This window comes from Garra rufa, chromosome 25, assembly GCF_049309525.1.
Source record: "Garra rufa chromosome 25, GarRuf1.0, whole genome shotgun sequence".
NCBI classification, from domain to species: domain Eukaryota; kingdom Metazoa; phylum Chordata; class Actinopteri; order Cypriniformes; family Cyprinidae; genus Garra; species Garra rufa.
Window position 1 is genome coordinate 8,690,210 of NC_133385.1, and position 17,578 is coordinate 8,707,787.

A 17,578-nucleotide genomic window follows, 5' to 3' on the forward strand; every position below is an offset into this window, starting at 1 on the left:
ACGTCTCCCAGAAGATAATAAGATGATGTACAAGAGGTATCATTGTGAAAAAAATAGTTTTTTTCATCTTTTATTTACATTTGAACAAAAAGTGGTATGTCCAAAATTATTCATACCCTAATAATCAATAGAAAAGCCTTTATTGGCAATTACAGCAATCAAATGCTTCCTATAATTGCTGACCAGCTTTTTGTCTCCACTGGTATTTTTGCCCATTCATCTTTAGCAGAGCCCAGATTCATCAGGATGGCCTTGGTGGTGATCCTGGATTCTTTTTTTACCTCTCTCACTATCCTCCTGGATACGTCCTCTGAGATTTTTCACAGTGCGGTATTATTTAAAAAAAAATACTTTGCATTGTAGCCACTGGAACTTCAAAACATTTAGATATGGTCTTATAGCCCTTTCCTGGCAAACCAACAGCAGAGAGCTTCTGTTTTTCACCTGTTGTGTTGAATAAAACAGCTGTTCCCAATGAATTAGGATGCTTTAGAACAGCTTGGACTATTTGGAATGGTATAGAACTTTGGATTTTCCCATAGACTGTGACAGTTTGCAAAGGGTATGCATAATTTTGGACATGCCACTTTTTGTTCAAATGTAATTAAAAACTAAGAATTAAGTTGAAAAAAGTAACTTTAAGTCAGAATTTGCCAGGGGTATGACCTTATGTGTGAGTTTTTTTTCCTGACGACATGTACATTCATAAATAAACAGAAACACACCTTACACATTATTAAATAATTTTAATTGTGTCTTAATTGATTCATCTTCAAAACTTCAGAGCTTCAAATGTTCATCAGGATTTGTTATATAGTGAAGGCAATGGAAAACTACTGCTGCACAGTGCTGTCCTTGATAAGAAATGAGGATGTCTCCTAATCAATCAATAACTTGTAAGGACACAGCATAAGTTTACACATTAATAGAGAATAAATGGTGATAAGCAAATGAACACTGCGTGTGAACGAACATGCGAATTTAAAACGATCAATAAAGTGATAAAGAATCAACAGAAATGAAGTGTTCGCTCACGTACGCACACAGGTGTTTTAATTGCTTAAGTTCAGCCAAACTGGCTGTTTAAAAAGAAACTGGAATCTAGAAATTGGCCCTGTCAATGCGATCCTGCTGCATGTCCAGCAAACTCTTTTTTTTCAGCGTCAGCATGTATTCAGCGAACTCACGAACTGCTCCGTTTCCGGCTGGTCTCTGACACGTGTATTTGGCTGCGATGAGATTTGCCACAGGAGAGTCAAACGGGACGCCGTTCAGCCCCACCTGTGACAGGATCTCTCTGTCCTCAGGCTCTGAACCTGTGAAGGAAAATATCACAATGTGCTCACTATGAATTCAGATTATTTTACATGTTTACAAGTGGTTCCAACATTGCTTTGGACTTTCCAGTGTAAATCAATGCAAAATACCCTAGAATAATGTTTTACTTGACAGTGCTATCAATTATTTAAACAGTTTTAATTTATTTTAGGGCTGTCAAAATTAGCGTGTTAACGCAGTCGATTGAATTTTCCAGTTTAACAGCATTCAAAATATTTAGGGGGCAGGGCTAGGGTTGGCCACCCCACTCACAATTGCTGCTTCTCTCTATTTTTCTTAAAAAGAAGTGTGCTTATTTAGTCGCAGACTGTCTTTACGACCACATCAAATGGGAAACTTCACTTCAGTGCATTTCAACTTCACTTCAGCGTCTGGCGTTAGTCAAATGAGCGTGGGAAAGGTACAGGTGACAGTTTTAATAGAGCAACAGTGAACTGCAGTCAGATGAGATGTTGTCAGGCCATATATCAGTAAATACAAATTACCCTTTCTTGTCAGCCATTTCATGCTGCAATTGCATGCATTTAATATTACAGCGCGAATTAAACTCTGAGCATGCGTGTCAGATCCGTGTCACATTCAACAGCGGCAGCTCTTAAAGTGATAGCAGCCAAATAAGATTTATATTAATCAAAGAACAAAAGAAAAAAAGATGAAATCAATATTTTTTGTAGCTTTAAGGATTCATCTATATTTAATTCAGAATTTAGTGTTTGATAACTTTATTCAGTTTCCGTATATTGCCTACTTGCTGAAGGGCACAGGTAAATAATGGGTTTATGTGAAGAACACTTAAAGTTTTAAGTTCACTTAAATTAGAAGTTGTTCCCCCGGCTTCACGGACGAGGCTTAAGTGGGATTAATTGTGATTAATCGCGATTAACCATGATTAATTTCAGAAAAAAATGTGTGAATAAATTTATTTTAGCACTAATTCATTTTAGTAATTAACTGGTCACAAGAATACTTAAAATACCAAAGCGGGTAAAATGGAATATTATTTGTATTTATTTGTTTTTTTTTACTATTATGCATGTTAAGAGTTTTTTTTTTTTTTTGACTACTCACAAGATCAGAAATAGAATAAATTATTTATAAATTAATCTAAATTATGTCAGGAGTACAGTAGAACTAAAATGGCTGATCTAAAGCATTTTTAGTAAAAAAAAATATATAAAAACGCATTGCCTTTATAAATTTTAAATAAAACATTATTGGAGTATGTTTAACAAGAAAATACAATTTCAGTCTGTCTACTTCAAAATGTAATTTTTAACTCAATACTTGCCATTTGTGAGTGAGAAGTGTTTCTACACAAATTTCTTTTCAGGAAATTAACCTAAAAGCACTTTTCCACAGCTGTTTGTATTTTCAATGTTTTTGAAAAAAATGCATTCTTTTCTAGTAATATTTATGTTATTTATTTTATTATTCTTTTCAGCAGGCACACAACGTCATAGACGTTGAAATTTCGGTTGAAATTCAATGTCAATTTAATGTCTGTTGTCAATATTAATTTTCTGTCAAATACCGATGTCAACTGACGTTGATATTTTGTTGTTTTTAGGTTGTTTAACCAAAATCCAATGTTAAGTCAACATCAAATTGACGTCAAATACTGACATCAACACGATTTTCATGCTCAACCAAAATGCAACGTCTGGTCCAATATCAACCTGACGTTATAATGATGCTGCTATAAATGGTATATCAGTAAAACACAAAGGGCAAAAGGGGTTTCTCACCCATGAAGGCCACTTCATCCCACCGCAGCTTCCTCTCTTTCATCAGCCGCTTTACCTCAAGCTCATTCAGCTGCTCTCCAAACCAGAGCTCACAGCCGGCACGCTGGGTGACCTTCTTCAGCAGACCCCTGGACAGCGGCTCATTCTCGCTGGACATTATGATCACCTAAATACCCACAAGAACACACACATGAAGGAACAGTCAGCAAACATCAAATCTAAATTAAACAGACAATAAATTGCTCCAATCAAATTACATGAATGTATGTTATAAATGTAAAAAAGAGAAGGGTACTTTTGTATGAGCTTTTTTTTTTATTTACCCTCCTCCTTTTACTCGTAGAGAAGACTCGGTTTCATGCCAACTTTAAAATTAAATTTTTTAGTGTATTTGTACCAGCCTAAATGACTGTACCTCTATATCTTCTTTCTGCAGCATCTGTATGCCTGCCACATCTCGAGCATTAATGGCCACCAGGTCCTCTCCTGAAACCGACGTGTATATGCGTCCATTCGTCAAACAGCCAGACACTTTACACAGAAACAACTTGACCACCACGTTCTCCTCTCGGCCAAAGTAGCCATACCTGCAGAAAATTTCTTCAATCCTCATTGATGTTTTTTTTTTTTTTTTGTCTGGCCACAGTTTGTTTAAACAGCTCACCTCAGGACCCTCTGCTCAGCGACGGGCCAGTCGATGTCCACGTCGATATCAACGCTGTACTCAGGCAGCATTTCATAGTAGGCCACCTTGCCAATCTAAAACACATAGAGAACAGATTAAAATATCTAAAGAGTTTTTACACACAGCTCATGCTTTAAAAAAATCTTCATTCTTCAAGTTCTTTATTGACATCAATGGAATCTTTCCATTCCATAAAAGGTTTTTAAATGGTTCTTTTAGAAAAAGTTTCTTAGGGGACCAAAAATGGCTCTTATATGGCATCACTGTGAAAGCTGCAAACCTTTATTTTTAAGAGTGCATTTCTGTTGTTTATTCTAATTTTTAACGGTTGTAACATCAGTGATTGTTAAATACTTTTTTAAGATGGCCTCAAAATCTTCTCAATAATGCTTCCAATAATACAATTTTTTTAAATCTGTCACATTATAACAAACATGCTAAAAAATATTCAAAATGTAATCTTTTACCTTGGTAATACTTAGAAATTTAGAAAATACAAAAAAATATTGAAGAGTAGTTGTAACACTCCTTTGCATAAAACATAAAAGTGCTAGAGTAAATAACATGAAAGTGTTGCCGTTGTTTTTGGCAGTTGGTGTTGTTCCTCTTTAAGTAACGCTTTACACTTCCATGTCGTTTTTCAACATAATTCACCTGGACGGTCGCCATTTTGTCATTACATACATAAAGGTTTATCAAACTTCTAAGTTTGCAAATACATTTTCACCTTTGACTGGTAGTTAAACCTTTTTGGAGAGTCAGACTGGAGGAAAGAAAATTCCTCCCTGTTGAAAAAAAACAGCATATGCTGGTTAGGTATGTTTTGATGCTGGTTTAAGCTGGTCCTTAGCTGGTTTATGCTGGTCCTTGACCAGCACATGACCAGCTAAGGACCAGCATAAACCAGCTAAGGACTAGCATAAACCAGCATCAAAGCATACCTAACTAGCATCAAAACTACCTAACCAGCTTATGCTGTTTTTTTTTTTTTTTCACCAGGGCTGGTGGAATGAGGCGAATTTTACTAAGGTATTTTTTTTTTATTAACATAAAGTTATGTCATTCCGATTTTTTTTTCAGTTCGCATCTATGAGTAAAACACAGGTTATATTCTGTATTTTAACTTATTTTTTAAGTTGTAGCTTTCGATATTGCACTTAAAATGGCGCTATGAGACATTTGTGTGTGCTTTGTCATGGTCTCCTCCATGTTGAGTTGGGTACGTGTTACACAGTAATGTAGTTTGATGAAAGTTACTTAAGTCAACTACATGAGTTACAAATGCAGTGTTAAGAAAAAATTTCAAAATGTTGCACTTAATTTTACATATTTTAGTCTGGCATTATAGACTGAAAAAAAAGTTTATGTCATGCCACGCTTTGCACGTTTTCTTCCAAAAATGTAAAGAAGCCTATGAGCTTGATGAATATTGGTGCTTTGTTTATGGAGGTGATGTGGGTGTTTACATGTCTGGGCATCTCACGTGGATGATTATCAAAGGAATAGTGTGCGCTGAACTGAGAGAACAGAGAATAGAAAAAGAATATTTGTTTTCAATATGACTTGATTTAAGAATAGACAATTCAAGGTTTCTTTAGATAAGATTCCCATGTCTGTGTGGCAAGTATTCACTATTTTTTTTTTGTTCTTTTTTGTGGCATGCTTCAGAAAAAAGTTCAAGGAGACCGAGATGGCGGAAAGTGTGCCCTGTTTGTTTTCTTAATTTACAAAAGTTTCTTATGATGTACATTGTAAAAAATAACCGTGAATTTAACGCTATAAGACTGTAAAAATGCTACAGTAAAATCTTGTTAAATGGTTAATGGTAAGTTTCCCTACTATATGCGGTGAAAAAATGTATTAGACATTGCATGTAATTTTACGGTAATTCCGTTTTCGGAAGTAAAAAAGAACGTAAAATGAACAGTGAATAACCGTAAATTGACATTCCCAAAATTACCTGTATTAGATTTCACATTTGTGACCTTGGACCACAAAACTAGTCATAAGTGGCACTGGTATATTTGTAGCAATAGCCAAAAATACATTGTATAGGTCAAAATGATTGATTTTTCATTTATGCCAAAAATCATTAGGATGTTAAGTAAAGATCGTGTTCCATGAAGATATTTTGTAAATTTCCTACCGTAAATATATCAAAACTTATTTTATGATTAGTAATATGCATTGCTAAGAACTTCATTTGGACAACTTTAAAGGCGATTTTCTCAATATTTTGATTTTTTTGCACCCTCAGATTCCAGATTTTCAAATAGTTGTGTCTTGGTCAAATATTGGTCAATCTACACATCAATGGAAAGCTTATTTATTCAGCTTTTAGATGATTTATAAATCTTAATTTTGAAAAAGTTACCCTTATGGCTGGTTTTGTGGTCCAGGGTCACATTTGATGTTTTTTTTCCTGAAATAACCAAATTTTTTTCTTATCAGTTGTGTACATTAGGGTTGTATGTTCCATCTAAATCTTGTTAAATTAATGTTTCTTGCATTATTTGAGTTTCATGTGTGTTGCCATAATGATGTTTAGTGTTTGTGTGAATGACACTGTACACCTTCTATATACGTTAACGGAGTGTCTGTTTACACTAAGTGCAAATAGCCCACGTTGTTTACACTAACTCCACCCACCAATGTGTTATTGGCCTAGTCAACACTACAAAAGATGGCAGCAAATTGTCAGCTCCAGTGGCACAGAGGATAAATTGCGTATTTATATTACTTTATTTTACAAAAGCACCTTTTACAGTTTCAAATGATGTCTGTACGATCAAAATAACAGAACATTAAGATTTTTTCACTGTTGTCAGGAAAAAAATGCAAGTTGCTGTTTTGATAGTTTTGTAGTTTTATACTTGATATTAAATGTATTATCTTAATTATGAGCACACTGGTTTGTAGTGCAAACTGTTTTACCTTTTTCTGTATTGCGGGTGAAGACTCACCCATATACTGTATATACAACACAAATAGCATTCATTTGAATTGGTTTTGTGTTGTCTAGATGGGAACCAGCATTCCAGTCCTTTTGGAGGAAGTTGAATCTGTACAGCCTTTCCTGCTCTGTGAAACAGCTTTGCGCTCAACTTTACGGTTTGCAACTGGACACAACTGATCCACATATCCTGCAATTTTTCATGTGCTGAATGTTATGTTGGCACGAAGTTGAAGGTATTGATTCAACACACAGACCACTGATGAGTAGTGTTCATTTATTTCTGATGACAGAAATGCCTATATTGTGACCAGTGTTGGGGTAACGCATTACAATTATAAGTAACGCACGTTACATAATAATATTACTTTTTCAAGTAACTATTAAAGTAACGCATTACTTTTTAATTGACGAGAACATATCTGAGTTACTTTTTCAAATAAGTAACGCCAGTTACTTTTTCCCTCCATTTATTGATTAAAAGCTCTCCTGTCCCCATGTTGAGAGAAATTGTGAGTAAGATGTTAGTTTAGTTCTAGAATAAATGTGAACATGCAAAAAAATAATCTCACTTACTAAAAAAACAGATACAGTATTCCTCAAAATATATAAAAACAGTGAAATTCAATGCAAACCTGCAATAATTAAATATGTTAAGCAATACAAATATCCTTTATGTATTTAATCCCAATTTATTAACCAATGTCTTTGCTGCTGACCTTCGTTGATCCAATTCATCCATACTAAAAAGCAAAAATTACTCAAGATAATCTAACATTTGTTTTCCTTTTTTTATTGCTGAAGAGTTAACTTTTTTTCATCTGCGGTCTACTGTACAGAGGCTTTTGGTGTAAAAAGGCTTTTACATTTGCCAAAAACATAACTTTTTATATTAAAACCAAACAAGCAAGCCCTGCCCAGATTAAAAAAGTAACGAAAAATTAACGTAACACATTACTTTGCATAAAAAGTAATGTAATTAGTTACTTTTTAGGGAGTAACTCAATATTGTAATGCATTATTTTTTAAAAGTAACTTTCCCCAACACTGGTTGTGCATTCATCATTTACTTTGAAAGTTCACCTTCCATAATGTAAAGTGGTTTGTTTGTTAAAGTGCTTTAAAATTTTTGTTTGCATTCTGCCTTCAATTCTAACTTTGTAGAATGAGCAGAATTCTACTACGATCTCATAAGGTTGAATTTAACTTTATGGACTGTTTTGATGTCACAAATTATTTCTATATCTCTCCTAAATTAACCTGGTTGGTGTACGGTAATGTCAACATGTTCCACTGAAATTAAGATACATCTTAATAGTGTTAAATTGTCACTCTTTACTCTGGTGTTGAAGAAAAATGAACTCCCTGTGAGTTGTTTTACAGTCTAAATAAAACTCTGTCTTAGTGTTATATCAATAACACTTTTAAATTTAAATGTGTAGCATCAGATTTTATTCTTTTATTACATAACATGTAACTTATGCTATAAAATATATATCGTGTTAGTTTAAATATCTTTCCATAGCTGAAAAATCTAGAGACAGGTTTGTCACCATATTTTGATAATGACACACCTGTTTAAGCCCGTTTTCCCAAGTCTTTCTTGTACTGAAATAGAAAGAGCCGTTTTCGTAGAGCTCCCCAGGCCAGTCTTGTCGTCGCGGTCTGCGTGCCACGTCTATGTTAAAAGCTTTCGGATTCCTATCCGCTAATTAAAATGAAAGACAAAAGTGAAAAACACATTAAGATTACATTGCGACAGGATTGGTGCCATAGAGATTCAAGATGTGACAAAGTATATTATAGCAACGTACTTTACGATTTTACAGTATGCTTTGAAGTGATCATGAAGGATTGTGTGGCATGAACATCAACTCGAAAGTCATTATTTGCCAAGCAACAAAACACACTTTTCATTTAAAGCATAAAATCTGCTTTTGTTTGCTATCATGATACCTGTCCTGTCCACCTCCTCCCAGCGAAACTGGTGTCTGCGAACCACGGAAAACACATAGTCGTAACCCTTTTCCGTGATCATCTGCAGGGCTTCCTTGATGTGATGCGGGTGGAGACATGGAGACGTGGCCTGAATATGACAGACGATGTCCACCTCTGAAACACAGACAAAATAAATGACCAATGCAATAAAACTGTAAGCCTTTCTCGGTCCTAACTGGTTTGTAATGTTGCCATTTTAAAAAGGGTGAATGTTTCTTTTTAATTGTTTGTAATTCACACTAATAAAAACATATCAACAATTAATCCTTTGGTAAATATAATTTTCTCTGCAAATAAAATTGACATACTGTGTCAAAAATGTTTTTCAACGTTGTAAACTTTTTTTATTTTACAAGAAAATGTAAAAATTTTATGTTTTTCTACTTAGAAATTGTATTTTTGTAAATTTTGCTAACAATTTCTGAGTGAAAACTTTAAAGCAAACCATACATCATTTTTGTGTGCTTTTTAACTTCCTAAAAATAATTAAAAGTACATGTATTTAGATTGGAAATTATTTGCAAACAATTTCTAAAAAAGTATTGCTAAATATATAATTATTATATTGATGTTTATATATTATTATTATTATTATTATTAAACTGTTATATTCTGTTTCTGTTATATTCTGTTATATTCTGTATATATATATACCCACACATTACATAATATATATTATTCAAATTATTATAAAACTTTTAATGTGTACTTTTTAACTTTTGTGTATTGCTTTAACTTGCAATCAATTCCTAAAAAAATATTAAATATAAAATTTGCATGGTAAGAGGTTTTTATTATAGCATTATATTATTTTCTGTTAAATTTACAGCTTTTTTCACATTACTACCTACATTTAATATATATATATATATATATATATATATATATATATATACACATATGCCACACTATATATAAATTGTTATATTCTGTTTCTGTTCAAATTTTAAATTACACAAATCTTGTTTGTGCATGGTACACTTATTCGTCATATTTTAATAAGTTTATAATAAATAAATTCTCAATATATATATATATATATATATACACACATACACATAATATATGTTATTCTAATTATTATAAATCTATAAAATCAAACAAAAATACAAAACTATTCACAATCATTTTTTTTTAATATTATATAGTTTTATATTTATTATCAAATGTATTTAAAATATAAAATTATACTAATAGCTGGAAATTCATAAACAGTTATGCTGGAAAATGACAGTATACATTACAAAACATTACTCATTGATTTGTGATGTTCATATATCATACCGAGACTTAAGGCGGAAGTCATTCTTACAGTTTCCACAAAACCTCAACTGTTAGCAATTTCATTTTACCCGTTTGAGAGGTATAGAAAATGAACTAAGGCGTGTCTCACCTGGTCTCAGTCGGATGAACTCCTGGATGGTCTCCAGTGAGCTGGACGAGTCTTTGGAAACTTCAGGACTGCGCCGATGAACTTTTGCGCCCCAGACTTTAGCGACCCGCTCAATCTCATCATGATCAGTAGAAACCCACACGCTGCCAAAACATATAATCAGATATTTTACTCCTTGCTTTTCTATTTCTTTCATTCGTTCGTTCGTTCGTTCGTTCGTTCGTTCGTTCTTTCTTTTTTTTAAGTTCTATATTTTTATTACGAAACTGCGAATTAAAACTAAAAGTTTATTTCCCAGTTTTACATACAAAATTCATATCATAATGCACAACAAAAATCATATTAAAGCTATGACATTAAAACAATAAGAAAGAAAGAAAAAATTAAGAGAAGTTGCCTGTCAACGACATCTGAATCCAAGGCGGCTCTCAAAACCCACGCGATGAGAGGAACCCCGGCCAGATTCTTGATGTTCTTCAGAGGGATTCCTTTACTGCCACCCCGCGCCAGAATCAGAGCCGCCCGGTGAGGGTGTCCTGCGGACGGGTAACCGGCACCCGAGCTCGCCTCTGCGCACCTGTTGCTCTCCATCGCCGGAGTGAGGGATGACAGAAACACTTAACGTTATAGAAACTGGACACTTCTTAATGAAAATAATTTATTTTATTAGATTAGATTATTAGTTTGAGAGACTGTTTAACAAATAAAAGACTTTATACGGGTCTTCCTGTATATCAAATGAACCGTCCTTTAATCTCTCATCATTTTCACTCAGAAATAGCAGAACCATAAGTCACAGCAGTCACAAGGCAGCAGGCTCATGCAGGTAGTGGGCGGAGTCTCCATCTCAGATCGGAAGTGGGTGAAAATGATGATCAAATTATATTTTTTCTTTTCCTTTTCTTATTTTTAATGTTGTTTCTTCATAACGTGTTGTATTACTGTTATTTGAAAAAAAAAAATAAAATAAAAAAGATCAACACTAGAAACTGCACTACTTATCTTTGAAGAGTGTTTCAAAGTTAACGTTGTTAATGTTAAGTCAGTATTTAATTAAAAGTTTTTAATTGAAAAAAATGTAGGCTACATATTTATAAATATATGTGTGTGTGTTCGCGCCTGTTTAAATTATATATATATATATACACACATACAGTGCCCTCCACTAATATTGGCACCCTTAGTAAATATGAGCAACGGTGACTGTGAAAATAAATCTGCATTGTTTATCCTTTAGATTTTTCATTTGAAAAATTCACAAAATTCTAACCTTTCATTGAAGTAAAACGATGGAAAATGGGGGGGGGGGGGGGGATATCTCATTATGAAATAAATGTTTTTCTCTAGTTTACATTGGCCACAATTATTGGCACCCCTAAAAATTTGTCTAAGTAAAATATCTCTATATTCCCATTAATATAACAATTGTTTTAGCACACCAGGGTGGCTAGGAGCTTAAAATTGTCCAGTCATGACATTCTGTTACACAGGATTATAAATATGAGGAACACAAAAGCCAAATTCCCGTAATCATCTATCACAAGAAGTAAAACCAAAGAATATAGTTCTGATGTGCAGAACAAGTTTGTTGAGCCTCACAAAATAGAAAGTGGCTGTAAGAAAAGATCTAAAGCATTGAAAATCCCCATTCCCACTATCATGGCAATAATTAAGAAGTTCCAATCAACTAAAGATGTTACAAATCTGCCTAGAAGAGAACGTGTGTCTATACCATCCTAATGCATGATAAGGAGGAGAGTTTGAGTGGCCAAAAACTCTCCAAGGATCACAGTTGGAGAATTGCAAAGAATTGGGGTCTTGGGGTCAGAAAGCCTAAAATAAAATGATCAAACAGCCCCTACATCACCACATGTTGTTCCAGAGGGTTTCAAGAAAAATCCTCCTGGCTCACCCAAAAACAAACTCCAGCCTATTCACTTGTCAGACATGATTGGACCTTCAAACAGGACTGGTTTCTTTGGTCAGATGAAACTAAAAATGAGCTTTTTGGCAGCTAACCCTCCAGATGGTTTTGGTGCAGATAGGGATAAAAAAGTACCCCATGCCCATGGTTAAAAATACTGCTGGGACTTTAATGTCATGGACCTATTTTTCTGCCGGAGGTCCTGGACATCTTGTTTAGATACATAGTTTCATGGATTCTATCAAATACCAGCAGATAAAAAATCAAAACCTGACTGCCTCTGTTAGAAATCTTATAATGGGCCATGGTTGCATCTTCCAGTAGGACAATGATCCAAAACAAACATTAAAATCAACACAAAAATTGTGTCACTGAGCACAGAATGAAGCTTCTACCATGGCCGTCCCAGTTCCCTGACCTGAACCCTGTATAGAAACAGAAGAGAAGAAGCACCAACATGAAGCTGGGAAGAGAGAGGTTCTGGAGAATCTAGAGAGATTCTGTTTGAAGGATTGGTCTCTGATCTCTTGTCAGGTGTTCTCCAAACTTATTAGACATTGTTGGAGAAAACTCAGAACTGTTATCTTGGGAAAAGGTGAACTAGAGAAAAACATTTATTTCATAATGAGATTTCACCCTAGGTTCTATTGATTTACTTCAATGACAGGTTAGAATTTTGTTTAAAATTTTGCACTTCGAATTCTTACGTAGTAGACCATCCGGGAATTTTTGGAAAATTTTAAACATACTACGATTTGGGACATACTAATTCTATTTTCGAATACTATTTAGAAAGAATATGATATTTAGGCAAAATTGGAGCATCAGTGACCATTGAACCTTCTGTAATAGTTGCATGAGTCCCTAGGTAGTCCTCATACAGTCATTGTTGGAAAGGGTTCAAATACACAACAATGCTGGAAAACCAAATATTTTGTGGGAACTGAAGGATTTTTCTGAGGAAAAGCAAGCAGTTTAACTATTCAGGACAAACAAGGGACACATGAACAACTGTCACTAAACAAAAAACACAGCTGTTGATCATTCAGGTAACAAGAATCAAGGGGATGTAATTTTTGTCTCTCCTGTGGACTATGTAAAGATCTTTAATGTGAAATGTCTTATTCAGGTTAGTACTAAATAAACAATAACATGCATTTTGTATGATCCCTCTTATTTTGGTAAAATAATTAACATTTTTTACTGATATCATGTTACTTTTTTGGACGTAATGCTCTCCTTCTGCTAAAACAATCATTGACAGAGACAATAAATGGCAATAGAAGCGGACGGTAAATGTTTGCTCCTATAGACAACATACCTTATCTTACAGAGTTCAAACAAAAACCTAGAATAGGAACTGTGCATGTGCTGTCATTTATTAACACAATATATGATATTTTCTCACAGACATTTGTCTGCTTATCTCAAAACATGAGAAATCGGCGTGGTGTGGCCTTACATGAAGAAACATAATGCCATAATTCATTACATAGATAATAAACTGTGGGAAAGTTGCTTTGCAGTGATGTAAAAGAAATAAAAAGGATGGCTCAACTCGAAAATGCTCTCTGGTTTAAGGTGAAGTTTATTTACAGTGGTGATCTTAGGTGATCCACAGGTGTGCAATATTTATAAAGTACAAAAAAACTGTACAAAAATAAACAAAACACTGCCACCAGCAAAAGTGTCACAAAATAAACAATATATACAGCTATCCACAATATACATGCTAGTAAAGGGGAATTTTACTAGCTTTACAAAAGGAGCAAACACATGACATATTAGACAAAATCAATACAAGACGTCATTACAAACAGTCAAGCCCGATATTATTCATACCCCTGGCAAATGCTGACTTAAAGTTACTTTTATTCAAACAGCAAGTTTTTTTTGACCGGAAATGACACAGGCTTCTTCCAAAAGATAATAAGATGATGTACAAGAAGCATCAATGTGGAAAAACATATTTCTCAGCTTTTATTTATATTTGAACAAAAAGTGGCATGTCCAAAATTATTCATACCCTTTGCAAACTGTCACAGTCTATGGGAAAATCCAAAGTTCTATACCATTCCAAATAGTCCAAACTGTTCTAAAGCATCCTAATTACCCTGATTCATTGGGAACAGCTGTTTTAATCAACTCAACAGGTGAAATACAGAAGCTGTTGGTTTGTGGACAGTCATGGCTAAGACAAAGGAGCTCACTGAGGACCTGCGGCTGCGCATTGTGGCTGCTCACAAGTCAGGAAAGGGCTATAAGACCATATCTAAATGTTTTGAAGTTCCAGTGGCTACAGTGCAAAGTATTATTAAAAAATACAAGACGTTCCGCACTGTGAAAAATCTCAGAGGACGTAGTCGGAAACCAAAAGTGACACCTGTGCTGGCCAGGAGGATAGTGAGAGAGGTAAAAAAAAAAAGAACCCAAGGATCACCACCAGGGCCATCCTGGTGAATCTGGGCTCTGCTGGTGGCAACATCTCAAGGCAGACAGTCCAACAGACACTGCACACCGCTGGGTTTCACGGATACAGATCAAGGAGGACACCACTTCTCCAGATAAGGCACACAAAAGCCCGCTTGGCCTTTGCAAATGCTCATCTGGACAAAGAAGAAGACTTTTGGTCTTCCATTTTATGGTCAGATGAAACAAAAATTGAATTGTTTGGTCACAATAATGTAGTGAAGCCTTCAAAAGAGGTGAAAAATGGTTAGCAGACAAAAACATTAACGTTTTAAAGTGGCCCAGCCAGAGTCCTGACTTAAATCCAGTCTGTGGAGGGAGCTAAAGATCAGGGTGATGGCAAGGAGACCTTCCAACCTGAAAGAGTTGGAGCTCATCGCTAAAGATGAATGGGCTAAAATACCAGTGGAGCAGCAATTATAGGAAGTGTTTGATTGCTGTAATAGCCAATAAAGGCTTTTCTATCGATTATTGAGAGGGGTATAAATAATTTTGGACATGCCACTTTTTGTTCAAATGTAAATAAATGATTAGTAATCATTTTTTTCCACAATGATGCCTCTTGTACATCGTCTTATTATCTTCTGGGAGACATCTGTGTCATTTTTAATAAAAAAAAAAAAAAAAAAAAAACTTGCTGGTTGAATAAAAGTAACTAAGTCAGAATTTGCCAGGGGTTAAAAAATTTCGGGCTTGACTGTATATCTGATATCAAATAAAAATAATGTAATAAAAATCACTCCCTCATTGAAACTTTGAAGAATTTCTCTCTCAGTCGTAAAGAAAATCCATAATAGTGGACCTTCAATGGTGCCTGCAAGTTTAAGTTTAAACTGCATTCTAAAATACAGTTTCTATGCAGCTTCAAAGCACTCTAAACGATCCCAGGTCAGGAACTAGCATCTTTTCTAGTGAAACAATTGTATTGTACATTTTCTTATGACATATTATGTACATACTTATACACTTTTTAACCACAAATGCTCATCTTGTCTAGATATGCAGTGCGTACTCTATCTATCTATCTATCTATCTATCTATCTATCTATCTATCTATCTATCTATCTATCTATCTATCTCAGAAAAAACATACAACAGCTCCCACTGAATCGTTTCAAAAGGTAGCCTAATATGTACCATTTTGGTATAAAGATGCATCTTTAAGTTACTAAAATGCACCCTTTTGGGGTAAATAAAGTACAAACGTGTAGCTTTTAAAAGGATACCGTCCCAGTGACAGCTTTTGTAACTGTATCTATCTATTAAACAAAAGGAAAGAGTGTAGACATCATCATCTACAGTGTATTACATTCACTCACCACACGAGAGCAGCAGTGTAACATGATTATTTTCTTTTACATGCAACATCCTGCACTTTGTGGATGGTTATTATAAGGTTACAATAATAAAACGGACCGTGGGCCTAGTTCATGCAGTTTTTGACTGGCATGTTCACTACATCTACGAAGACCTGCTAACAGACGCAAATGTTATGAATATTTAATGAATCTCAGATTTTTGAGCAATCATATAAATGTAATGACCACCTTTATAAGGTGTTATCCACCTTATTTTTTCGTGTAATTTACTGTCTGCCCGGCGTCATCCGCTTCCAGCTATTTTTAGCTGTATACAAAACAGGTTTTGCGGCTTGATTTTGCAAAATGGTGTGTCTTACCATATTATTTTAATGTATTATCTCAATTATGAACACACTTTTGTATTGCAAGCAGTTTTACCGTTTACAGCGCTTTGCTATTCTCGTTATTTTTCAACAGCGGCTAATGAACCGGAAACCTCGCACACTGTCAAAAACATTGAAAAATAAGGTGAATATTTCCCCCAAAATCATAATCTTATACTTTAATTCTACAAGTTTTAGCTTTTAACTAAATAAAGGAGGCATTTTAAAGACAGACGATAGCTGATGTGTTTGATCTTCTCTTTTAAATTACAGGAAGGTCTTGATCTCTGTTTTGTTGCAGACAGGAACGACAATCTGTTGGATCGGTTGGGTATCAGAGGCCATGATCTTCACCCTCTTCTCTGATGTAAACTTCAGGTAACATCTATGGCAAGCCGTTTGAGCCCAAAATATACTAAGCGTTACTTGTCGTAATTGCATTTTTACTAGTAATTAGATTAGAGAGCTCTATAATACAATTTTCACTAGTAAGAATGACAAATAAAAAGCTCTCTAATTCAATTCTTTCTAGTAACAATTCCATTTAGAGAGCTCTACAAATGAATTTTTATTAGTCATATGTCTCCATTGACTTTCATCCATTTTTAATAACAGAGCTCTACAACAGAATTTTTACTAATAAAAATTTCAATTAGAGAGCTCTACAAGTGAATTATTACTAGTAACAATTTTAATTAGAGAGCTCTCTAAATCAATTTTCACTAGTAAGAACTGAATTAGAGAGCTCTTTAATTAAATTATAGAGCTCTGCAATTAAACATGTTTAATGTGGTTTATTACTAGTCAAAATTGAATTACAGAGCTCTGTAATTGCATTTTTACTAGTAATAATTAAATGAGAGAGCTCTAATCGAAATTGGTACTAGTAAAAACTGAATTAGAGAACTCTTTAATTGGAATTATTACTAGTAAAATTGATTTAGAGAGCTCTCTAATTGTAATTCTTACTAGTAATAATTCAGTTGTAGAGCTCTGTAATTAAAAATGAATGAGAATCAATGGAGACATATATGGCAAGCCGTTTTAGCCTAAAATATAATATGATTGCATTTTTACTAGAAACAATTCAATTAGAGAGCTCTATAATACATTTTTACTAGTAAGAATTCCAATTACAGAGCTCTCTAATTCAGTTATTACTAGTAAGAATTATAATTAGAAAGCTCTCTAATTCAATTCGTAACAATTCCAATTACAGAGCTCTCTAATTCAACTCTTACTAGTAACAATTCCAATTACAGAGCTCAGTAGACAGAGGTCTACAACTGAATTCTTACTAGTGATAATTACAATTATAGAGCTCTATAAATAAATTTTTACTAGTAATAATTCCAATTACAGAGCTCTCTAATTCAGTTTTTACTAGTA

The 17,578-nt window shown here is 34.1% G+C and overlaps 1 protein-coding gene across 1 annotated transcript; it reads right to left on the reverse strand.

The window, feature by feature from the left end:
• Nucleotides 1-731: 731 nt before the first annotated feature.
• On the reverse strand, nt 732-10,922 carry cmasb (cytidine monophosphate N-acetylneuraminic acid synthetase b). Its single transcript, XM_073832229.1, has 8 exons — nt 10,510-10,922; nt 10,113-10,255; nt 8,678-8,833; nt 8,296-8,429; nt 3,748-3,842; nt 3,499-3,670; nt 3,084-3,249; nt 732-1,316 (listed from the first exon to the last, which is right to left on the reverse strand). Exons 1-8 carry the CDS (start codon nt 10,701-10,703, stop codon nt 1,102-1,104), a joined length of 1,275 nt encoding a protein of 424 aa, XP_073688330.1. The 5' UTR covers nt 10,704-10,922; the 3' UTR covers nt 732-1,101.
• Between the last annotated feature and the right edge of the window lie 6,656 nt (nt 10,923-17,578).

Excerpts from the sequence above, each read along its gene's own strand:
- cmasb (XM_073832229.1), bottom strand. The coding sequence starts at position 10,703 with ATGGAGAGCAACAGGTGCGCAGAGGCGAGCTCGGGTGCCGGTTACCCG. Across the intron at positions 8,834-10,112 it reads GTTCATCCGACTGAGACCAG|AGGTGGACATCGTCTGTCAT; the intron begins GTGAGACACGCC and ends TCTGTGTTTCAG. Across the intron at positions 3,671-3,747 it reads GCTGAGCAGAGGGTCCTGAG|GTATGGCTACTTTGGCCGAG; the intron begins GTGAGCTGTTTA and ends AATTTTCTGCAG.